This window comes from Desmodus rotundus, chromosome 8, assembly GCF_022682495.2.
Source record: "Desmodus rotundus isolate HL8 chromosome 8, HLdesRot8A.1, whole genome shotgun sequence".
Classification (NCBI taxonomy): domain Eukaryota; kingdom Metazoa; phylum Chordata; class Mammalia; order Chiroptera; family Phyllostomidae; genus Desmodus; species Desmodus rotundus.
The window spans coordinates 126,428,391-126,452,991 of record NC_071394.1 but is presented as its reverse complement, the minus strand read 5'-3'; the positions used below and the strand labels follow the sequence as shown (position 1 = coordinate 126,452,991).

General features: G+C 46.3%; 1 protein-coding gene across 4 annotated transcripts in view; it reads left to right on the top strand.

Annotated features, from left to right (window-relative positions):
* The window catches only part of ULK4 (unc-51 like kinase 4), a 303,339-nt gene that overhangs the window by 24,253 nt on the left and 254,485 nt on the right, over positions 1-24,601 (top strand). For all 4 annotated transcript variants that reach the window (XM_053929211.2, XM_024565949.4, XM_053929210.2 and 1 more), the window contains exons 14-17: positions 1,979-2,039; positions 3,340-3,521; positions 4,396-4,442; positions 9,286-9,364. In XM_053929211.2, the coding sequence (XP_053785186.1) occupies positions 1,979-2,039; positions 3,340-3,521; positions 4,396-4,442; positions 9,286-9,364 (369 nt within the window). The remainder of the gene's footprint in view (positions 1-1,978; positions 2,040-3,339; positions 3,522-4,395; positions 4,443-9,285; positions 9,365-24,601) is intronic.

The window sequence follows — 24,601 nt, the reverse complement described above, 5'->3', positions numbered from 1 at the left end:
GGGTGGACGGTGGCAGACTCCGGGAGCTTGGGGACTCCTGGTTCCAGCGCTCTTCTACTCCAGGGTGGTCTCCCTTGCTTGTGTCTTTTGGAATGTGACGCTGTGTTACCAGGGAGTGAGTGTGAATTCCTGAGTCTCTTTGTTTTCTGCGGACAGTCAGTCTCCAACACACACCATTTCTTCTGTATTTTAATTTGTCTGAATGTCTTTTTTTCTGTGTTAATTTATGATGGTTTCCTCTCACCTCACTGGGGAACATTGTAGTTCAGAATAAATGGGCTCTTGGGTGCATGTTTATTTACTGGAAAGACAACATTTAATATAGATTACCCAGCTATTTTTCATAATGGAGCTACTTCTTTTTGTGAGTTTAGATGTCTGGCAGAGTAACTGTATATTATGCTGAATTTAATGTGTAATGGGGCATTTTCCCTGTGGGCCTCCTAGAACAATTTGTGATTGTTTTGTTTTTTTTTACCATATTCTCTATTTCTTCATTTTTATCCGATAACCACATTTAGTTGTTTCTGGGAAACATTAGTCAGTAGCCTTTTTTTTTTTTAAATTTTAAACTTATTTTGAGTCTTACAGAATATTCACGTTCCATATACCTTCTACCCAGTTTCTCCTCATGTTAACATCCGACAGGACCATAGCATGGTGAGCAAAACCGGGGACTTCACATTGTCAGCACAGTGCCGTGAGCCAAAGCACCAAACTCAGTCCAGCGGTACTTTTCCCCGCTCTCCCTCTTCTGTTGCCGGGCTCCACGTTTCCCTGTACGTCTCCTTACTCTCCTGTGGTCTGTCCTTGTCTCTCACGGCCCTCTGGTAACTTCTCAGTCTTTCCCTGGTTTTCACGACCGTGGCACCTTGAAGTGGGCAGGTACTTTGTAGAATGCCCCTCAGTTTGGCTTTGTCTAAGGGTTTCTCCTGATGAGAATGAGGTTATGCATTTCTGGCAAGAATGCTACCAGCAAAGGTTTTAAAAATGCACTATAGATTTTGGAGAAGTTAGACATAGAAATGATGGTCGAATTTTTTTAAAAAAATTATTTTTAGGAAAAGGAAAAGGGAAGGAGAAAGAGGAGAGAAACAACAATGTGTGGTTGCCTCTCACGTGCCCCCTACTGAGGACCTGGCCCTCAACCCAGGCATGTGCCCTGACTGGGAATCGAACCAGTGGCTCTTTGGTTCACAGGCCGGCACTCAATCCACTGAGCCACACCAGCCAGGGCACAAATTTTTTATTAAAAGTCAAAAGAGGAAGTATTCCAGCTGTTTCACTCATGGATCCAATGACATGTTTTCTTTACTTTCTCCCAAAAATAAAAAAAGAAAAGAAAAGAAAAAGCATGTCCTCTTCGGGCTGTCGCAGCGTCCTGGAACGGTGGCTTCCTGAATGTGGCCGGTGGGTCCTAAGCATCCGTAAGGACCTCAGGGCACCTTCCACCCCTTCCACAAACCCCGTCCCGACCACGCCGGCCTGAAGTGCTTGCTGCGTTCTCTAACATTCAGAACCGTTTCTCTCGTGAAATTTTTGTCTGAAATTACATCCTGCTGTTTTGCACTGTTGCGTACGTGTTTTTGCTGTTGTTTAACAGGTGTTTGTCATGCTACCCACAGTGTCAGTGCCAGCTCTCTGGCGGCAGTCTCTCTCTGAACACTTAGCGTAGCCCCTTCCCCTGGCAGGTACTCAGTACGTGTTTTGAATGGCTCAATTTCTCACCTCGAGGTAAGTTAGCTTACAGATAAGCCCAGGTAGGGTAACTCTTTTATGAGGCTTTATTTTCTTGCAAATCAGTTGACATAATTTTATTTTTGTACATTTTCCCTATTCGTAGGTTTTAATCTGAAAGGGCACTATTCACGGCGTTCTTTTCTGTCCTCGTTGATTTATAATCTGATACAGGAGATACAGCAGGAGCCACTGTTAGTAATGTCTGTCTCAAAATGATTTTTTTTCTTTTAAACCACAGATAATGAAACCACCACCAATTAAGTTTGATCCAAAAATACTGCATCTACCAGCCCACTCAGGTAGGATCGCCAGGCTTTAGGGAGCACGCAGACACTGTACAGGCAGGAATTTGATAGCAGATGAATATTTTATTCATAAACAGCTAAATTTCTATTTTCTCGCCAACGGGCTGTTCTGTTGGCGGTGTTTTGTAAGTTCCAAACAACCTGTAACCCGTTTGTGCCGCCTTTGACCTGACTGGGCCAGGTCCCGGCTGCCCTGTCCTCTTGCTGGTGGGGGACTTCCTGTAAAGCTGGGCATGTTTTCCTGTTGGTGGGGGGGCCCTCCCCTTGTAGAACCCCTTGGCTTCCCGGCATTTACGGTGCAGTTGTGGGTGTGGAGGGCTGGGAACCGCAGTGAAGAAGGGCGATTCTACTCGAGGACGCCAGGGCAGCTGAGAAGGGGGCCGGATGGCTCACTTTCTTGGGATTGGGGTGTGAACGGAGATGTGTTGAGAAAGGGAGTTAGGTCCCCTTCCGCCTCATGGGAAGTCTGAGTTTGGGGCAATATCAGAAATCTTTTTATGCCTTGTATTTTGATGTATTTTGTTTGATAAAGCTGTTAAACGAGATTTGAAAAAACATCATAGCTAGAGTGGAATCTATGATTTGAAGTCAAGTCAAAGTAAATTAAAATAGTAAAGTATATTCAAATTTCAACAACACCATGCCAAGTAGAACCACTATTTATGGAAACCTAGAGGGTTATTGTCCAAGTATTATTCTTTCCCTTTGAGTTATTCTGGGAAGTGAGCATTGCAGTTTATGTTGCTTCAGGGTGGAGAGTGGCTGAGCCGGTGAACTTTGAATGGCATCTCTTTTCCTAGTTTTGCCTTCGGTTCGTATAGGGATTGGAGGGAGGACTTCCAGGTGACTTCAGCTGTCACCCTGAGCTGGTTCTGCTCAGTAGTAATTTCACCGGAACCTCTTAACACCTGTAAAATAATGGGCTTTTCTAATATTTTAAGGCTAGATTGCTATGTACACAGACTCTTGTTTTTTCATAATACAGTTTTATAACTTTGTATTTTGTTATATTCTCAGTGGCAGGGTAAATCTCCTTTAGGCATCTCCTTTTTTTTTAAGCCTAGTTTTCCATGGACCTAGTTAAAAAAGTCTCCATAGGAGGAAAGAGAAATGAGTATAGAAGAGTAAATAACAATAGTGTCAGCTGTGGAGTGTTCTGGGTTTTGACGTTGGGAAGTCACGATTTTTTCCGTACTTAGCTATCGAAATCCCACGTTCCGTTTCATCTCTCCTGTGATAGTTTTGGGAGACCTATTTCGTGAGATGCACTTTGGATACTTTCTTTCCTCCTCAGTGGAGAAGCTGGCACTGCTCAAAGACCAGGACTGGAACGACTTCCTGCAGCAGGCGTGCGCACAGATCGACTCCACCGAGAAGACCGCGGGGGCCTCCCGGGTCAAGCTGAACCTCCTTTGCTATTTGTGTGTGGTGGCTGGTCAGAGGGAGGTGGCCACAAGGCTCCTCCACTCCCCGCTGGTAGGTAGTCGGGTTGGGACATAAAGACTCCTTTTACGGTCCTTGCAGCATGCCTTCTGTGTGTGACTTGTGCATTTCTACAGCGACTGAAGCAAGTGCTAAAATACCAATTTGATCTAATTACAGTGAGCAAGCGATTTAGTGAGATTATACATTTGTCAAAATTATCATCGGTTTAATCCTCAGGTCTAAAAGCAGTTGAGTAGACAGTGATTTTGAACTTTCTTTTGTTACTACTTTGCCTTGCATTTTATGTTAACTTGTTACAATTGTATGATATTCTTCACATCTGAAATCAAAAGACAGAGAGACCTGTGCATCGGTGCCTGGAATGAGCTGCCTTGTGGAAGCGAGTTTCCTTGGTTGGGTCACCTGGTGAACGCCGATGTTTCTGACGTGGTGCAGAGGGGAGACAGTGGTTCCCCCAAGACTGTTCCCCTGGGAATGTTACTTCTCAGACTGGCGTGGCTCATCCGTGAGGCTGCGGGAGTTGGGTGGAGCTTTTGAAGTCATTCATTCCCAGAAGGCAGTCCCAGTGACCTGGTGTGTGGTCCCCGTGGGGCCTCCTTTGGGAACTGGCTGTCGTTTGCTTTCAGGATAGTTTTAAGGTTACCTTTTTGGTACTTGGAGTGTGTATGGGGTGAGGGGCGGGACGCATTTAGGGAATATAACTGGGTATGAGAAACTGAAAGTAGTGTTCATAGTTTTTATTTTTATCTTATTCATGCACTCGGTGCTTTTGCGTTTTTGTAAATAATTGTATTCTTGGTGCTGCGCTCGCATTTCAGTTGTACGCAGGTGTGAGTTTTTAACTTTGCAGTCACTTGGGGTGGTTTCATGAATGAAATGTGTGTGTTCATTTTTTTTGCCCTAGTTCCAACTGTTAATCCAGCATTTGCGAATAGCTCCAAACTGGGATATGTAAGTAACATTCATATTTTAATAATTTATTCTTCATTATGCTAGTTAGTAGTTAGAACAAACATGTTTATCCAAGGCACATAAATACATAATCATGAAATCTTCTGAAGTAATGATGGCTGAATCGTCGGCAGTTTCTATGGGCATTTCAGCAGTAAATGTAAAACGATTTCAAAACAGTCCTTATCCTATTGTTGTAATTCCAGGACTGTATAAAGCATGTCTGGAAACTTTATGAACTGTTACTCTTTCGAATATTCTTTATCGAGTGCTTTACCCTTGACCCTGTGCTTTAATTTAGTCGCGCTTCCTGAGCAGTTTCCCTTGCCCCGGTAACTTTGGTTCAGGTAGTGCCCAGCTTCCTTACCACGTTATTTAAAGTCGGGTGGGATCACGATCTGTAAGCTCTCGATGGGAAGTCGCTGACTCGCTCACGGGGACAGCACGTTGGACAGAGTGTCAGAAGGCCCTGGGCTCTGGCTGCAGGTGTGACTTGTCCCGGTGATGACCTCTTCCCAAGGCTCTGCTCCCAGGGGAACCTGTGTGGGACAACGGACTCCACAGACTTTGGATTCAGACGGTCCTGGCTGCGGATCACAGATCTGGTCCCCCCGTCCCCCGCCTCCCGGACAAATTGCTTTAATGGCCGCGCCTCAGTTTCTTTGTCTGCAAAACAGGGGGAGTGTATCTACTTCTCGACCTTTAGTAATCATTGCATTTTGGATGAGATTAGTACATGGAATAGTTTGCACGGTGCCAGGTTCTTAGTGGCTGCTGAGTACACAGGGTGTGGAGGTTGTAGTTATCAGCAAGCCTGCTGGTCTCGTGTGGTTGCTAGGAGAAGCCCACGGAAGCGTGAAGGCGAGGGGTTTTGTGACGTGTGGTGGCGGTAGGACGTCAGTTATTCTCGCAGGCTGGCAGAGTCTGGGAAAGCCGCAGTGGCCACAGGACGCTTCTTTCGGATAATTATTTTCCATGCATTTTCTTATGTTACTCTCCCAGGGTAGAATCTGCGTTACCTAATAGGATTTTCAGGTAATTTCTGAGCATGTAAAATGTTGAGAAGATTTGTGGCATGCTCATTAAAAAGAAACCAACAAGATCTAACACTTCAGCTAAAACTTAAATTACATCCTTGTATGGGGTGCCCCCCCCCCACTGACTTTTAAAAAATTGCCTTTCTCAATCCTTTGCAAGTACTGCTTTAAAACATTTTTTTTCCTATTTTTTAAAATTGAAGTTTAATTGTAAAACACTTCATTTGAAGAAAAGGTAGGCGAGGCCTCTGTGTAAAGGCTTTGTTTAGTCTCTCCACATTCAAACACCACTTCTTCCGGGGGCCTCCTCTGGGCGGGTCCAGTCAGCCCTTCGTTCAGCTGGGGGTCACTGTGGAAGTGGGTGGGTTTATTCTGGCTTTGTTCACCATACAGAAAAGCAACATAGAATAACATGATATAATTTTATGTTTCTCTCCCCTTATAACATGTTAAATACTTTTAAAGTCATTAATTGTTTGTCTTTTTAAATAAGATACTTTTTAAAGGTATGTCTTTTTTTTTTAATGTGCTATGAACATCTGACAATTTATTTACCCTCCTCTCTATTTTGGGTTAGTAAATATTGCCAGCAATATAATGGTGAACATTTTCGTGCTTACGTCTTTGTGCCTATCTATTTTCTTTTATCTCTTAGGACAGATTTATACAATTAGAATGAATGGCTGGAAGGCAACACATATTTTTGTTAAATTGCTAAATGCTCTTGACAAAGTCTGTACCAACATCATTCCCAATGTGTATAAAATGCCCTTTTGTTAGAACTGTCAGTGGTGGGTAGTTGTCACACTTTGTGACCTCTGTCAATCAACTTCACTGAGGCCTCATTTGCATATAATTATACATTTTAATTTTATCAGTTGTGGTGAAATGTACATAGCATCAGTTTCACATTTTAAGTGTGCAGCTCAGTGTCACTGAGTGTATTCACAGTGTTGTGCGGCTGTCACCACTGCTGATTTCCAGAACTTCTCCATCACCCCATGTCGGGAACCGCCCTGCCTGGTTTCAGAAGCTGTAAACCCCCATGGCTAAGGCTGAGTGAGAGAACTTGGGGCCATAAGCCATTAAGGAGACAAAGCTTATCTCCCTGGCAGGGGTGCCACCTATGCCCACTTTATTTCACCCTGCTTGGCCCTGAGCTTGACCAGTTAGCCAATGACAGGTAAGATTCCTCAAGGGAGGGACGACCTAAGGCAGGCATGGTCACGAAGAGGCCCTCAGGAAAGGACTTGGGGGGCTATAGAAGAAGAGGGTGATGGACCCTCGCCCCTCAGCTTTGACAGAGCCTGAGTCCTCATTCTGTCTGCAAGAAGTCCCCTCATGTTTTGGCTGCCTTACTTCCCCTGCCTGACTTAAGCCTGAAACAATGACAGAGGGCTGTGCAGTCCTGTGCTGGAAAGGGTGGATTCCCCCGGGGTGATCAGGCCTGAGAAAGAATGCACAAAACCCTGTGAAACCTGCTTTGTTTATACCCTCAATTTAAATGATAAGGGTCCAAGCATGAAATGAGTTTGTTTCCCAAAGTTTTATAGCCCTTTAGCTAACTGACCCCGACTCAGAATAAGCCTTCAGAGTTCTTTGTATGTTATCTATTGTTTGATCCTTACTGCCTGACAATAATTGATGAGCTTTACCTCTATTCCTGTGAAAATTGAACCCAGTAAAAGCTCATTGAGGAAAAGGCTCTTGGTCCTTCTCCTTTGAGAGATCGGCCACCTTTCCTCCCCAAGCAGATCATGTCTTGGTAGACTTATTCTCATCCATGGAGGCCAGGGGGGCCCTGTGGGTGGAGCACCCCCCCAACCCCCAAAAGAAGCTTTTGCCCATTATACAATAATGCCCCTCCCCCCCCAGTCCTGGTAACTGCTATTCTACTTTTTGCCTCTTTTAGGTGCCTAACGTAAACGGGATCATACAGCATTTGTCCTATTGTATCTGGCTTATTTCATTGAACTTACTGTTTTCAAGGTTATTTTATACTGTGGCATGTATCAGAATTTCATTTCTTTTCAAGGCTGAATACCATTCCATGTGTGTCAATGCCACATTTTGTTTATCTTTTCATCTGTTGATGAATCCCGGGGTTGCGTCTACCTTTTGGCTGTTGTTGTTAATGCTGCTCGGAACCATGGTTCACAAGCATCTGTCCAAGTCCCTGCTTCCAGTTCTTTGGGGGTGCACCTCGGGGGGATTGCCGGATCGTTCAGTAACCCTTTGTTCATCTTCTTCAGGGACCTCGTTTTCCATGGCGGCCGCGCCAGTTTACGCTCCCGCCAGCAATGCGTGGGAGTGGCCCTTTTCCCGTTTTCTCCCAGTACCTGTTCCTCTTTGTTCGCTGTTTTCCTTTGATAGTAGCTCTCCTACTGGGTGGGAAGTGGCATCTCGTGGGTTTTGATTTGCATTTCACTGTGACTAGTAATGTGGAGCATTCAGACGATTGGCCATTAGTGTATCTTCTTTGAGGAACTGTCCAAGTCCTTTGCCCATTTTTTTCCAATTGGGTGGATTTTTAAATTTTGTTGATTTGTAGCTGTTCTTTGTATGTCCTGGGTATAGACCCCTCATGAGGTAAATGACCTACGTTTCCTCTCACCCTGTGGGTTGCCTTTTCACTATGTGGATAGTGTCCTTTGACGCATAAAAGTTGTAAATTTGCGTCCTGTAACTTTTGGTCCAATGACCTACCAAATGTTTTCCGTGTAGTGCCTGGGACTTCTTTAATCCGTAGGCTAGGAGGTTTGAATGGCCGAGTGAAGAAGGGTTGAAATGCACGGAAGTTCTTTCTGTGTGTTAGAGTTCTGACAATGTGGGCGCCTCCCTGTGGTCCTTCTCCGAGTCGGACCAGTTTCCCTGGGGGGCGCAGGGCGGGCGGCGGTTCCTGCATAGTTGTTTTCGGAGCTCTGGAAGTGGAGGCTGTCTGGCCGGTTGCTCCAGAGGACACACAAGTGTCACTACGTACGAGTGCGTTCTCTTCAGCTCGCACACCCACCCATTCTTTTCCAATTAAAAAAAAGATTCTCACCCAAATGAATTTTCTATATGAAATAAACTTTTTCAGGTCACCTGAAGTGATATTTAATAATTTATCAGCTTTATTTTCTGCCGGATAGTGAAACTAACACCTCACTAAAACTAGTATTTGCTAGTATGTGTTAAACTAGAACAGTATTGGTAAGACTTATGATTGTGAAACTTGGTATTAAAGTGACTATATACATATAAACATAGGGCGGGGCAAAATGTAGGTTGACAGTTGTGAGTAAGCAAAACAGTTCATTCTTACATTCTTATTTGTTATTGTATAGTTTTTGATACGAACAGCTGTAAGCCTGCTTTTCCCCCACACTGTGTGCATTTCACACTCCTGATATTATTTACTACTGATATATAAAGTCATTGGTCTACTAGTAAGTAGAACAGAGACCTTTAGCTAAATTCCTCTGTACTCAGAAATGAAAGGGTTGATTACTGTGTCCTTCTCCCAGCGTAAGGCCTTTTGAAAACGTTTTCCGTTTTCCAGCTAAAGCGCAACTTGTTCAGTTTTGTCACTTTTACAGACAGGACTATGGAGGGCGCTGCTGTTCAGGTTTCTGGGGACAGGAGCTTTTCTCTGGGCTCTGGTGGGGGGAGGAGGCAGGGGCGGGGGGTGGGGAGTGCATGCCCACCCTGTCTCATTCCAGTTCAGTCTCTCGTTCATGCTCACAGTTCCTCAGTGTAACTACCCCGGGGGTTGCTTTCCTCAGTCCCTCACTCCCGTTCAAAGACTATTTCTTCTCCATTTGCAGACGGGCCAAGGTCGCTCGAGTGATTGGCTTACTGGCCTCCCACACGGCTGAACTTCAAGAAAATGCACCTGTTATTGAGGTAATTTCTTGTACTACTGGAATGTCGTGAGTGGCAGAAAGGTTGTTCTGCCTTTTGTAATGGAGAACACGCAGGCTTCATTGACCTTCACGAGTCCTCTGCGGAATTGTGCCAGTTACACAACGACGACCTCGGCAGGCCTTTCGGCTCACGCACAGCGGAGCACACGCCACACACTCTGCTGTTAAAGGCGGTGTGGCACAGGTGCAGTGTCCGGGCTCTGCCCGTGACTGCACTTATGTTTGGGCGAGGCCCCAGGTCCCGTGAGGGAAAGGTGCCTGTAGGTAGAGGTCGTGGGAGGTCGGGAGATGAGGGGTGGCTTGTGGCACAGAGCCCGGGAAAGACGGGCCGTTGGCCCCGGCTGCAGCTGAGAGGCTGCCTGCACCCCTGTGGGGTCCTTGTGCTGGGGACCCCCTGGGGCTGGGACTGCAGACAGTGGGTTCTGCTGCTGCAGGAGCTCCTTGCGGGTCTGGGTGGAGGGCATCTGCAGTGACCGGGGACCTGTGCGTGTGCTTGGGTGAGGTGCCCAGCCCCTTGCAGCTCTGTGCCTGAGGCCTGACTACCTCCCCTGGCACCCACCCCCCCGCCCCCGCGAGGGGCCACGTAGAGCATTTGGCCTGGCAGGTCTTGAACCACACTTGTCCCCATGCTCTTAGGCCAGTACTTCCCTCTCTGCAGCCCGGGTACCTCTCCAGGCGTTTCCCCAACCCCTCTTGCTGCAAGGTAATAAGCGTTGTGTTTCTGATGCCGCTGCCATTGGGAGGAGGGGCTGGGTGGGAGTTCCTGAGCCTCTGGGAGCCCCCATCCCTGCACTGGCCCCTGGGGGACGTTTGCTGGTGTTTTATTGATTTGAAATGAAACTTGGGAAAAGTCATACTTGTTTCATTAAAAAAAGCACAGTAGTGTATACTTAGCTATCTGGGCGACTGTTCTGAATTAAGCACGCCATATTGTGAACGAAAGCCTGTTGGATAATGAGGACTTTGCAGAGTAATTGGAAGCTGTGCCAGGCGCCCCTGCCATGCCACCTTTTATTCAGTTGGCTGTCATACTTGAATCAGCCACTAGAGGTCGCCCAAACACTGGAAGCAAAGTTCCTCAAGTTAAGAGCTTATCTTTCAACTTCAGGAAGAAGCAGGCTTAGCAGATATATGGTACCATATTTCATCTTTCCCCTGTTTTCTTGTTCTTTTTTTGTTGTTGAGTTTCTGCTGCATGAAATGCAGCTTCACTCCATGGTGATTAATGCCATTTGCGATGAATGAGAGCGGAGACAGCCTCTCCAGAAAAATGCAGTCAGCACTTGCCCACGAGGTCAGGGGCTTTGAGAATCCAGGGGGGAGGCTCTGTGGCGAACTTGAGCTGCAGGGTTCTTGAGACCAGGTTTCTGTGAAACTCTCAGTTGGGCATTCGTAGGTAATTTTCCATTAAATTATTAATAAAATTTCAAGTGTGAGATGTGTCCGATTTCTCCAGTAGGTTTGCTATTCGTGAACAATACAAATTGTAGCTGAAGATCCCATAGACATTTTAAAGGCCCAGCACCTCATTTTATTATTCATCTTTGTTTCCCACGGTGCCTAGTCAATGTTGCAAGGTTTCATAAATGATTAACAGAAGGGTAGGAAAGCATGGCTGTGGTACAAATTTGTTACAAAGAGGCGGAAGAGATGGGAAGACTCTGTTTTACTATCCTTAAGATGTAGTTCAAGTCTCTTTCGTCTTACTCTGTCATCAGTGGCTACAGAAAAGAGCTGGTTATCACCGCTTGTATGTATATACAAGCATTCATTGAACTATTCTTCATCTTTTCCGCAGAAAACTATAGCCTGACTCCTAGGCTTTTCCTCCTAGATAACACATTTATCGCTCAGTAATCACTGTGGTTCGTGTGTGTAATCATTTTTAAGAAGTAGTCCTCGTATTTTGGTGTGTATATGTAGTCTCGAGCATGCGGTGGGTATATTTTAGGAAATTAAATATGGAGCCCTCAAATTTAGAACTGGAAGAATATTAACAGACATTATAGTCTGACCCCTTCATTAAATGTTTTTATTATGGGAAATTTCAACACCCATAACGTGGAGAGACTGGGATAATGAGATATCGCTCATTTCCAGCAGTTTTTAGCACTTTGCCAATCTTATTTGTCTCCTTATCTCTTGCCCTCCCTCCCTCCTTCCCCTCTCCTCCCTTTCTCATAAATACTTCAGTATGTGTATGTAACAGAAAGGAATTTAAAACAATATAACCACCTTGCCATTATCACACCCAGCAAAGCCATCCTGAATACCATCTCACGTCCAGTCAGTGTTCAGATTTTCTTAATGGGCTCGTCCGTGCCATTGGGTACTTTTTCATTGAGCCAGGATTGAATTAAGGTCCTGTGTTGCATTAAATGTGACTCTTAAGTCTCTTAATTCCAAACGTTTCCCTATTATTCTTACTGCCATTTATTTATTGAAGTCAAATTGCCATTTGTTGGAGCCCAACCTGGAGTGTCAGACATTTTATTCTAACCTTTGGGTGCTGTTTAACATCACCTGTGTTGTTATCACCTGTGTTTCCTGAACTGCTGGGTAGGCATGTAGCCTTCCTTGGGTAGGCTCGAGTTCAGTTTTGTGGAGGGAGGCTAGGAGTGCTTCACAGTTGGTGCGGTGTATTTCTTGTTCCCTCGCGGAGAAAGGCGTGTGATGTCCGGCTGCCTCACTGTAAGCGATGACCAGTGCTCACTGGCTCAGGTGTTTGCAGCCGCACCACTGTGAACTTTCCCATCTCTCTTACCTGAGAGTTTTAGCAGTGGCCACTGCTCAGACGCATTAGTCCCAACTTAGGGTTGCAAAAATGATAATTTTCTCATTCTACAATGCCTTTCTTATTTTCAGCCGGGAGTTTTCCTTGTAGAAGAACTTTTCCACATCACCCAATTGGTTATCTTCAAATCAGTTTCTTTTGCAAAGGCAGGAAAAACGATTGTTTCCTTTTATAGACCAATTTTCAGCATGATGAATTGGTGCCTTAGTCATCTCGATAAGTGTTCAGTGAGATTTAAAAAAAAAAAAAGGTCTTATGGCTTCATATATGTATATTTATGTAGTTTAGCCTTTGGTAGTCACTCATCAGTTTTTTTGATGTTTAAGTTGGCCGAGCTCAGTGCAAGGAAGCCCTTTCGAATTTGCCCCTCTCTCCTTCCAACGTGACCCTGTTACCGCCTCTGCTGACCCCCTTGCTTTCTGTCAACAAGGGCTTGCAGACTCGTCTCAGGAATAGTCAGTCTTAGTTCTGCGCGCAGCCTTGTCTCATTTCAGCTGGAAATGGCGCTTACAGAACACAGTTCGGGTCGGGGTGTTTATTGCTACTGGGATTGTCATTTGTTTAGAATGTTTCAGCAGTGACATATTATTTCTTAAAAAGAAAAATCAGCTGATTCATACTGTTACTTTTGATTCAAATTTAAGATTAGAGTTTTTACTGTTTTGATTTAAAATTGTTTTTCTTCTCAGAAGCTGAAGTTTTTGGCCACTAATGACATTAGGATAATTACTTACTTTCTTTAACCTATAGTTTAAACATGATGCCGATATTATTACTAACAGTAAAACTAGTAAGTACCATTCAAGGTATTTGCGTGCTCCTTTTTAAAAAGATGTTTGGTTCTTGTGTTGTATGCACTGGACGATATAGACAGTCAATGCTGAGCTCTCAGTTCAGTTCAAGTGATTCTTCACTTTGCACTCTGGTGCCAATATGATATGTAATTGCATACTTTTCAGTTTGCTTTAGATATTTAAAGATTCCTCTGTGCTTTTGTTTCGTTTTAAAAGTTCTAAATGCTTTTTCATCGAAGAGTTACAAATACACAGAAGTGTGTATAAAGTGTGAACGGTGTGGTCAGTGACTCGTCGCCGAGTGCAGACCCAGGCAAGTGCCTCCGGGTGAAGACGGGCAGTCGCTAGCACACCTGGGGCCTGTGCCCTGCCCCTGTCATAAGCATCTCTCTCCCTGTGCTCTGCAGGTGACTGCCACCTTGATTTCACCGTGATGGCTTCGCCTGCGCTTACGTGGAATCACGTGACATGTACAGGGGCCGGCAGAAGGAAGGCCTGCTTGGGGGTGGTTGATAGGGTATTAATACAGGTGTAGTAATGTGTAGTTTTGACCTGAACATTTCACCTATGATGCCATCTGGTGTGAGGAGTATGTGATTGTTATGTTACAGAATCGCAAGCTTATGATTTTGTAACGAAAGACTTTGTAATAAGGGGGCATTATTTGTGCCGGACCCTGCGTTCTTTGCTGCATAGCTGTATTGCTGCATGCCGTGTTTGTGGAGTTCATTCTCACTGTCTTAGGTGCCTGTGGTTCGTTTTCACGAGATGAGGAGACCACGCCACTGGTGGTGGACATTTGGGTTGCTATAAATAGTCCTTGCACACACATTTGGTGCACTTATGTGGGCTTTCTGTTGGGTAAACCTAGGCGTTAGAAATGCCAGGTTACAGGGTATGCACATGCTTAACTTTAGAGAAAGATCTCAGCTGCATTCCAAAAAAGCATACATTTAAAATCCTTCCACTAATGAAAGAGAATTCTCAGTGTCCTGTATTCTCGTTAATACTTGGTTTTGGTATAAAGTCACGTTGAATAAGTACCTACCACGTTCCACTTTGTTTTTAACGTGAATGGGTGTTGAATTTGGTTATGTGAGAAGCCATCAGCATTCATTCATGTAATTGTTGCCTTCTGTGTGATACGTAGTATTTCTGCCATTGCTTCACGGTGTGCTCTTTAGTTTTGATTTTCTGCAGTCTGAGTATGACATATGTAGTCCTCCTTGTATGGGTCGTGGCTGAGGGTTAGTAAGACTTGAAAATGTGAGGTGATGTCTATCATCAATTTTGGAAAAGTTTCAGTGATTATCCCATCAAATATTTCTTCAGCCTCACTCTGTGTCATGCGTATATTATGTCATATGTATACATTGTGTGTGCTCTTACATTGTGTAATGAAAGTGTGAGGTTGATTTAAGGTGGATTTTGTAACTCACAGATGCTGTCGTAACTAGAAGCATATCCAGTGAAGAATTAAACTGAGCTGTACTACACAGTCCATGGAAGAGATAAATGGAATACTACATTAATACTCAATCCAAAATAAGTCAGGGTACAGATAGCAGGGTGGGGATTGACTGTGGGAGCTGGGGGAGGGGAGAGGGTGGGGCAGGGGAGAGTAATGGGGGAGAATTGGGACAATGTAATAGAACAACTAACTAACTAACTAAACAAACAAGCAACCCCCCCCCCCAAATAAGTCAGGATAGTAGGAATGAAGGAAGAAAGATCAAATGGGACGAATACAGAGCAGACAGCAAGAAGGTAGACTTGAACCTCACCACTCTCATGACTACGTTAGGTTTCAGGGCCCTAAATACTCCTGTTAAAAGGCGAAGATGGTCATACTGGATACAAAAGAGAAGCCGAGCTGGAGTCAGTTTACGTGAGACATACTTTAAATACCAGGGTAGGCTGAAACCCCTGGGGAAAGATATACCGTGGAAACTCTAACGATAAGAAAGTTTGTGTGACTACGTTAATAAGAAAGTAGACATTGAGGGAGTATTACCAGAGATGAAGACATCATTTTATAACGGAAGTTTTAATTTATTACAAGGTAGAGTTGACCGGTGAACAGCACCGAGGTAGGAGGTGCCAACCCCCCATGCCAGTGAAGGTCCACGTGTAACTTGACTCCACCAAAACAACTAACAGCCTCTGAGGACCGGAAGCCCCACCAGTAACATAGACGGTTGATTAACGTATATTAGTGTTTGTTATATGTACCGTGTCCTCTGTTCTTACAAGAAAGGAAGCACGAAAAAAGAAAACGTCATGAAGAAAGTCATGAGGAGGAGCAAGTGCATTTGCGGTATTTGGTGAAGAGGCACTCCACGTGTAAGCGGCCCGCACAATTCCAAACCGCGTGTTCAAGGGCCAGCTGTACCAACAGTCCTTACTGTGTACACCCCAGCTAACAGCACTTTAAAGTAGGTGACGGGAAAATGGACAACAAAAAGGAAGAGTAGGCAACTACATTACTATTGTTGGGTATTTTTTAAACAAGCAGGCAAACGGTCAGAACATGTAAGATTTAAATGATGTGAATGAAATCAAGTTAATTGTCATTTGTAGAACACTAGTTCCAACCACTGTGAAACACGTCCAATTTACATGCACGCTGAACATTCACTAAAACCATATTCTCATCCACAAAACGTATCTTAATCACAAAGGACTGAAGGAAATGGAATTAGGTTAATTAAATAAAACAAATCACAATTTAGGATATATTCTCTGACTGCAGTGAAATTAAATTAGAAATTGATAAGATAGGGATCTTATCAAATTAGAAATCTGGAAAATTTCTTAAATGTTTAGAAATTAAGCAAAGTACTTCTAAGTAACTCATCTGTCAGTGAGGACCACAGAGGATTTAGTGTTTTCAACTAAGTGGGAGTAAGAAGGAAATAATAATCCACAGCTCGGAACGCTCGTGTTAGGGCAGCAGGTTCTGAAAACCCTAGCGTGCATCAGAGTTGACCTGGAAGGTCTGTTGAAATGCGGATTATGGGGCCTCACCCCCTAAGTCTCTTGTTCAGTGGGTCCGGAGTGGGGCATACTAATTTGCATGTCTAACAAAGTTATTGGGTGGTTTTTTTAAATGCGGCCGGGTCAGAGACTGCACCTCTGAGAACTAGTATATAAGAAATTGAGAGCGTTTTAAGTTTTAGTTAAGGAACTCGAAACAGGAGAGCAAATTTGGTGCAGTTAAGATAAAGGAAGTGATAAAAACAGGAGCTGAAATCAGTGCGCTAGAAGAGTAACAGTAGGTAAAAACCGTGAAACCACAGTTTGTTCGTAGATGACTTAAAATGATCACATCTCTACCCAGATGGAGGAAAAGGAAATAGAAAGGAAATAAAAACGACCACTCTCAGGACGAGAAGGGAGATGGCGTGTAAATGTAACACCCGTTAAAAGGCGCTGAGGTGGTGACTGGAACGGCTTTCTGCTCACACACTTGCTATCTTAGTGCGAAATGGACAAGGTGCCTAAAAGGCACAACTTTCTGGAACTGACCAAAGAAGACAGAACAATTTGGAGAACCCTGAGTCTGTTAATACATTATTAACCCCTCCCCCAAACAACCACCACCACCCAGCTTTGGGCTTAGATGACTTCACTGGTGAATTCAACCCCTGTATGTATATGTACACATATGTGATAGTGTATGCATTCATGTATGTTTTGTTTACATTTACATCCACTCCACATCGGGCTACTTAGCTTCATGAGAAAGTTCCGTGCAGACAGCGGAGCTTGGCAGAGGTCTCATGACTGAGGTAAAGCTGGTGAGATGCGGCTCACTTTGCAATGGGGAGACGTGGGCGGGAGAGATGAGACTGGATCGTAGAGAGCAGCTCAGTTTGGGGGAGTTGGCATCTCTGAGGTTCCTTGGAGTGGTTTGTTTTCTTCTTCCTGAGCTTTGAGTATTATCTGCCTTCCCGTCTCCCTACCTACCTACCTACCTATCTTATTTATCACTGTGTAGATACCTGTCTCAGTACCTATCTGTATCTGAGAGCTGTTTTCATATTCAGGCTCTAAGTCCTTTAGCAGATACATGGTTTACAATATTCTCTCCCAGTCGGTGGCTTGTTGTTTTATCCTTTTCATAGTGTCCTCCAAAAGCAAGGTTCTTAATTTTGATGACGTCCGAGGTATCCAGTTTTTCTTTTATGGATATGCTTTTGATGTCATATCTTAAAAAAACAATCTATGTCCAAGGTCACAAAAAGTTTCCTCTTTGATATTTTCCTAAATTCTAAAATTTTAGACTTTGTTATTTGGGCCGACGATTCATTTTGAGTTCATTTTGCACAGGGTGTTAGGTGTGGATTGAGGTTTATTTATTTATTTTCTTGCATTTAGTCAATGAATATTTAATGAGCACTTTCCTCGAGCCAAGTAGTGGGATAGGCACCCGGGGTGATGAGCAAAACAGGTCTGTCTCTGTCCTCCTGGGCTTTGTCACAGCCAGAGGACAGTGAAGGAGAGAGAGGAAGTAAAAAAGGGGGCTGAGAAGGAACAGCGGTGAAGTGGAAGGAACTCTGGGGAGTTGCGTTAGTAGAAAGAAGGAGGATCCTGTGCTATGGAGGAGGAACTTTTAAAAAAAAATTGTTTCTGAGAGTTAGGTTAAGTTGACAACAAGTTTCAGTTGCATTTGGCGAGATGAGTGCTTTCAGTGACTCATGTGCTGTAGAAGCCAGATGGGAGTGGTTGTACAGAAAACCAGAGGTAAGCAGGTGAGTATATATCTAGATAAGGGCGTTTGGCACTGAGCGTGAGGCCCATTTAAATGCTAATGAGAAAAATTCACTCCAGAGGGAGGCAGGGCAGATAGGGGCTGGACAGGGGCTGACCAACTGCCTGTAATGTGTAGAAGGGTCATTGATTGGCCTTAGGTCCGAGAAGGGGCACTTCATCTGCGAGGTAGAGGGAGTGGGGAGTGAGATTTGGTGGCAGGAGGGTGAGGGATCTTGTATCGAATGGCCTCTGGTGATGGGGTTCATCAAGTTCACCGTCAGAAAAGGGGACTGAGTGCCCAGGGCCTTTGAGGTGGAGGAGAAGCTGTGACGCTGTCCTTGCAGAGAGTGGGAAGCCGTCTCACTAGGGGGAAAAATAGGGTTTCTTAGGAACTGAGTTTGTGATTAAGAATTTAAGGTGAAGGAAACCACTTTGCCCAGTTGTGCGATGGTCTCCAGATGATGCTCGGGTTTCAGCCAAGAGAGGGGTGGAGTCTGCTGGACGGAGAGCGTGGCTCCGTCTAAACCCTGCACCAGACCAAGCGGCCCTGTGGTTTTGGGTCTTCCACCCAGAATCCAGTCTCTGTGGGGAAGAAGGTGGCAGACTCACCAGCTCGGATGGTCTTGTTGAGTTTAAAAAGGATTGCTAAAGGGCTTTGAATAAGGGTCTTGAGAAGATGTGGGTGGAGCTCAGAGGGTGTTTGAGGCATTGGGGACACTGTCGGGTTCCTGTGACCGGGTGAGTGGCTGAGTTGGAGGAGCCAGTCAGGGGGCCGAGTGGTGGGGTTAAGGGACTGGGTGGTGCAGTTGCTGGGCGTGCCCTCTGCACGGACGCCCGTTGGGCTGACAGGGAGGACAGGAGCGCACGTGGAAAGGAAGGTGATGGCAAGGAGCCAGCATCCCCAGTGGGCAAGGAGAGGGAGCGGGCGTCAGTCGTCAAGGGCACTGAGGGTAATGTGATTTGTGACACCCCATGTCCCTGGGCCTTCGGCAAGACGATGCTTGGGAGTGTTCACAGGAGGGAGGACACCATCCTCATCTTGCTTCAAAGTGCACTTTGAGTGAGAGCCGTGATAACGTGCTGCCAGGCAGGGTGCCAGGAAGCACAGAGCGACAGATTTCCCACCAGAATCTCAGAGAAAATGCTTGCTCTCTCCTTTGCACAAGGCGCTGTTGAGATGGGCCCATCGTAAGGATGCGGTTAGTTAGCAACGGCGTCAGGTGTGCCGGTGTGTGGGTCACAGCTCAGGACAAAGCACCTGCCAAAGTGCTGCCAGCAGGAAGGACGATCAGTAAATCGGTCACCGTGTTCCTGTTAGCACTTTCCGTCTCCTTGTTGGTGGCAGTTTGTAAAAACAGCGCTGGAGGCTTTCCCGCGAGAACGACCTCCGTCTGTGGGGCTCAGACTTGCCCCTTCCCATGGTACACCACAGCCCCACAGTGTGCTTTGTGCCCGCTGCTGCCTCGGTGGCGTCTCCCCAGGAGTTCGGTGTTGGGGGGCTGGAAGGTGCCGCCTTTCACAGCAGACACTGTGGCCGTTTATGGCTTGTTTGTAGCCCTGAGCCAAGACTGATATTTGTAACACTCCACGTTGTTAGTTTCAGTGGCTTTGCCCTTGTACCTCCCTGCTCGCCAGACCTCTTTGTTGGTGCCTTTGTGGACAGCGTGAGAGAGACATTTGTTGAAAATGGTGAAATAAGAGTTGACTGGCATTCTGGTCTTTGTGTAGAACGAAGTGAAACATGTTGGATTCACTACATTAAGCCGTGATGCTGGAGTGGATATATTAGGGGAATTGCCATATTTGAATCACTTCTGCATACAAATGAAGCATCGCACATCAAAGAATTCTTAAAAGGCATGCTTCCTAATTTTTTATAACGATAGAATTCATTTAATTTCTTACCTGACAGCTTGTGGAACAATTCGAGCTTCAGTGTTTTTTGTTTTGACTAATTTTTATGCTCGTTTTACCTGAGCTGTGAACGCACAGCAGCAGGTGTGGGGCTTATAGGTATGAATGTGAGGTAATGTAGTGATCCGTGGTAACCGAGCAAAGCGTCACATTTAATTTTCTGTCAGATGAAAGAAACACGGAGAGAGAATCGGTGATGGAAAGAACTGCACGAAACACAACTAATCAGAGCTGACCCCTGAAGCAGAAACGTGCCATTTAAAACGAGCTTCCTTTGTGCTCTGGCATGTGAGGGGTGTGGAAGAGGCGGCTGGTAAGAACATAGGCACGGGCAAGTAACAGCGGTCGTGTGTCGCGAGCTCAGACCGCGGTGCTGGAGTTCTCTTCACCACGCCGTAACTCTTACGGGTTCCAGCATCGAAAAGACTCAGTTTCAGGAAAGCATGGTGGTGACTTGATTTGTTTAGAAAACACTTATGTGGTGGGCGTAATCATGTTCTGTTCCCAAGTAAAAATGTCATTTAACCCATTATTTTTATATACACACACACACACACACACACACACAATCTCCATCAGTAGGTGCTTACATTAGCTACGGAAGGGAGGACTTGCCAGAAGAGGGTGGAAGTCCCTGGTATGCACATTTGGCTTGGTTTCCTCCACCTGAAACAGCCTCTCCTTCCATCTTGGCCAGGTCTAGTTTGGGGCTGCTGGTGGGAAGTAGAGAAGGGTGGGAAGAGGGGGGAATCTGTCCAGAATAGCTGCTGAGAGGCCTGGCTGCGGTACCTTACAGGGACAAAAAGACACTGGTAGGAACAGTGTTCTGTTCTTGTGGTTGGGGGTGGATCCCAGATGGAGGCCGCTGCAGGCGGCAGGGGCCTGCCTTTGTGCTGCGCACCAACCCCCCCCCCCCCCCCCCGCCCCCCAGCCACCTCTGCACAGTTGCTGTTGGTGAGCATCATTGCCTGCTAGGAGTCAGGAAGCGGATTCAGAGGCTCATTGTCTGATACCCAGGTGGCACACGAATCCACTGTCTCTGGCAGTTCCAGCAGTTTCTTTTCTTTTAAAAAAATTTTAAAATTTGGCCCTCCTCTCCCAAAACTATAAAACCAATAGTTTGTGAAGGCTTAAAAAGCTGCTATTCAAAGTGAAGCCTTATGACTTACTCGTTGGCCCAAGTGTGCTATATTAGCATTCCAATATATCCTTCTATTCCAAGGAGGATATTGGTGGATGCTGTCGTTTCCAGCATCACTGCTTTCCCGTGCCCTTACAGGAAACACTGGAAAATGAAGCTTTTCGAAGGGGATTATGTAAGTCACAGTCCCTCACACATGGCAGACTCAAACTGGGGAAATTCGGTGATGGTCTCAGTACAAAGGGCAGACCAGGTCTCCAGGGTTAGTGATGGTGGAGTTGTTCTTACCTCTTGGCCCAGAGGTAAGAACAGAGCCCAGAAGGAGCTGCATTTGGGAGGTTGATTGAAAGGGGCAGTAGCACGGGCTGTGGCGTCGGCATAGCACAGGAAGCAGGGATGGCGACTCTATACCTGGAATAGGCATGTGTTCCTGTGAGGACCACATGTCCTCTCTATGAAAAGAATGTTAAAGGGTGTCAACCTGCCACCAGATGGCCAGCTGTGCCCCTCAGAAAACGGGGCTCCATCAAGGCCTATGTAGGCCTTTGTCCATGGCAGGGGGGGGGCACTCAGCAGTGGCGGTAGCCAGGTCAGCCTCCGTGAGGGGATGTCCATCTCGTTGAGCCCACGTACAGCCTCTCCCCCTGCCTTCCAGCTGCGTTGCTTGTCCAGGGGCTCGCTGAGCAAGCCTCAGGGTACCTGGTGAAGGGTGTCCACCGACATCCCTCCCCACCCGCCCTTTGGTTCTGCGCTTCCCACTGACTGTTGCTGACCTCTGGTGGGCATTGATGCGGGTGGGTTATGAACAGCTTCGCATTCTGCTCGCATTTCAGGAGCTCTGTCTGGACCTCTCTTCCCAATACTTTTTAAGTACAATTTTGTTCATTCCAAGTTTTTGACCCCCTGGCTAGCCTATTAGCTATTGCCTTTGAGTTGGTGTAGGTTCACCCCTTAGTCCATCTCTCCTGTTATAGATAGACCGCCTGGAGTTCTGCACACTTGGAGGTTTCTTTTCACCAGTGTCTTTGTGGGCTTCCTTTGAGCGGGGTTGCAGTGAGGTGGCCACCCAGTGGGGCTGCAATGAGGTGGTGGCCATCCAGTGGGGCTGCAGTGAGGTGGCCGCCCAGTGGGGCTGCAGTGAGGTGGCCACCCAGTGGGGCTGCAGTGAGGTGGCCACCCAGTGGGGCTGCAGTGAGGTGGCTGTCCACATTCTGGTGGTGCCAATGTACCATGCAGATCCCTGTGTGAACCAGGTCTATGCTTCCTGAACTCCTAAGCGAGCAATGCTACTGTGCATAACCAGTGTTGCGGTAATGTCCAACTCGTGCTGAGCAGGACAGGTCCCTAGTATTCCCGGGTCAAGAATTTGTCTCCCCTGGGGCCCAGCAACCAGCCAGGATCTGCTTTCCAAGTGGAGAGCAGTTGTTGGCAGAGGGCAGGCCAAAGCCTTGTTCCATAGTCCCAGGGATCTGTGCCGCTGCCACAGCCGTCCACGGCCGTCCACGCCGGCCACAGCCTTTGTGTAGCACAGGCAGCTCCAGCAGCACCGGGTCTGCCTCAGCGTCCGGGCTGCTTCCATCCTGCATGGCACCTGCACCCAGCACGAGCTGTTGGGTCCCCTGGGGCAGCGGGGGAGAGGGTGGGAGATTGACTCAGGTGTGCAGACACCATTTCTTCTTCCAGCCAATCGCCTGGAGCTCGTCACACTGCCCCACCCAGCCACAGGGGTGATGTGTTTGCTTATTAATATTCTCAGAGTGTTCCTTTTCAATAATAATAGTTCTTTACAGTCTTAAAATAACAAGTGGGAAGCCACACAAGCGGCAGGGAGCCATTACCTGCGGTGTGTTCTCTGACGCTGTCCGCCACGTGCGCAGGTGAGATGCAGGTCGCTGTGGCGTGACCGTGCAGGTTATACGGTGTGTGCGTCTGTTTACTGGGCCCTGTGCTCCCAAGCAGTTCCCGTTGTGCTGCCGGCAGTTCCGGCGGTTCTGTCTCAGAGAGGATCTGCAGCCTTAGACGTTTTAATTTCCAGTGACACTTGCCGATACGCAATGCCAGTGGGTGATACAATGCAGAAATGCTATAAATCCCCGTCGCTGACTTGGTGAAGCAGAAAGCTGGGTATGGGTTTTGAATTTAGTATGAGGTTGACTTAAAACAAAACAAAACAAAACAAACCTTTTATTGTGAGAGAGTTTTAGATTCACATGAGGTGGTAAGAAATAATACAGAGAGAGAGAGACTGCATCCTTTTCCTCACGTTTTCCCCAAAGGTAACATCTTGGAGACGGATAGCACAGTATTTACAACCGTGGTGTTGACATCCAGACAGTTAGGGCCCAGTTTCAACGCCCCAAGGATCCCTTCTGTCTCCCGCTTCCTTCTACTGCCTGTTCTTCCCGTCCCCCACCCCCTGGCAACCACTAATCTCTTTTCCATTTCTATACTTTTGTCGTTTTGAGAAAGAATGTTGTATAAATGGAATCATATGGTATGTAACCTTTTGGGATTGGCTTTTTTCATACTTAGCATAATTCTTTGCAGATACATCCAGGCCATTGTATGTTTCCGTAGTTGGCTCCTTTTTGTTACATAATTGTATTCCATAGTATGGTGGTGCCAGTTTCACTGCTTACCTGTTGAAGGACATCTGAGTCTTTTCCGGTTTTGACAGGTGCGAATAAAGCCCTATACACTTTGATGTATGGTTGTTGTTTTAATTTTTGGGAGGTTGGTGAAAGTTCATTTCTCTGGGACAACTGCTCCGGGAGTGCAGTTGAATGGGTCCTAAGATAACTGCACGGTCAGTGGAGTATTTTTTTGTTTTTGTTTCTTTAAAGAAACCGACAAACTATGCTCCCCCATGGTTGCATCGTTGTATATCTCCACCAGCAAAGTGTGAGCGATTGTTTCTCTCCAGCCTCAGCTGCAGTCGGCCTTGTCACTGTTTCCTGTTTCTGCCACTCCGATAGGCGTTGTGGTGATGTCTCCCGGTGGTTTTAACTTGCCTTTCCCTGGTTGGCGACGGGATTCACGGGCTCGTCTGCCGGCTCTGTGTCCTCTGGTGCAGCGTCTCTATGCCTTTGGCATCGGGTCTGCTCCTCACCTAGGCCTAGATGCTGAACACGTTATCCTGTGTTATGTCCCCTACTTTTATAGTTCTGTGCTTTACGTGTTAGGCTTGTGATCCATTTTGAGTAAACATTGTGTGTAAAGTGTCGGACTTAGGTCGAGGCTTTCGTTTTGTTTTTTCCTGGGATGGCCAGCCGCCCCAGCAGCGCTTGGTGAAGGCTCCACTGAATCGCCTTTGCACCTTTGCCAGAAACCCGTGGGCCCCGCTCGTGGGCAGTTGCTCCTCGTTCTCTGCTCCGCTCCTTTGATCAGTGTGCCGTCTCCCCCGGCAAGGCCTTGCCCTCTCGGTTACTGTAGCTGTATTAGTCTTGAAACCAGGCCAAATAATTTCTATCACTTGATTCTTCTTTTCTGAAATTGTTTTGGCTTTTTAAATTCCTCTGCCTTTCCCCATATATTTTAGAATAATCTTGACCGTAGCTGAAAAAAATTCTTCCTGGGATTTCGATCGGGATTTTGTTCAGCCGGACCTGTCACACTGGGGAAAATTGACGTTTTTGCTGTGCTGCTTTGTGTTTGTTTATGAGATGGTGACTCAGGAGACGGTGGCTCAGGGAAACAGAGGTTGTGGTACTCACAGGTCCCAGAGACAGGCCTGGCATGCCATTCAGGGCCATGTGGAAAACCAGCAAGGTGGTCAGGAGGCGGGAGCCTGGGGTGGGCGGAGAGCTTAGATTGTGGCCT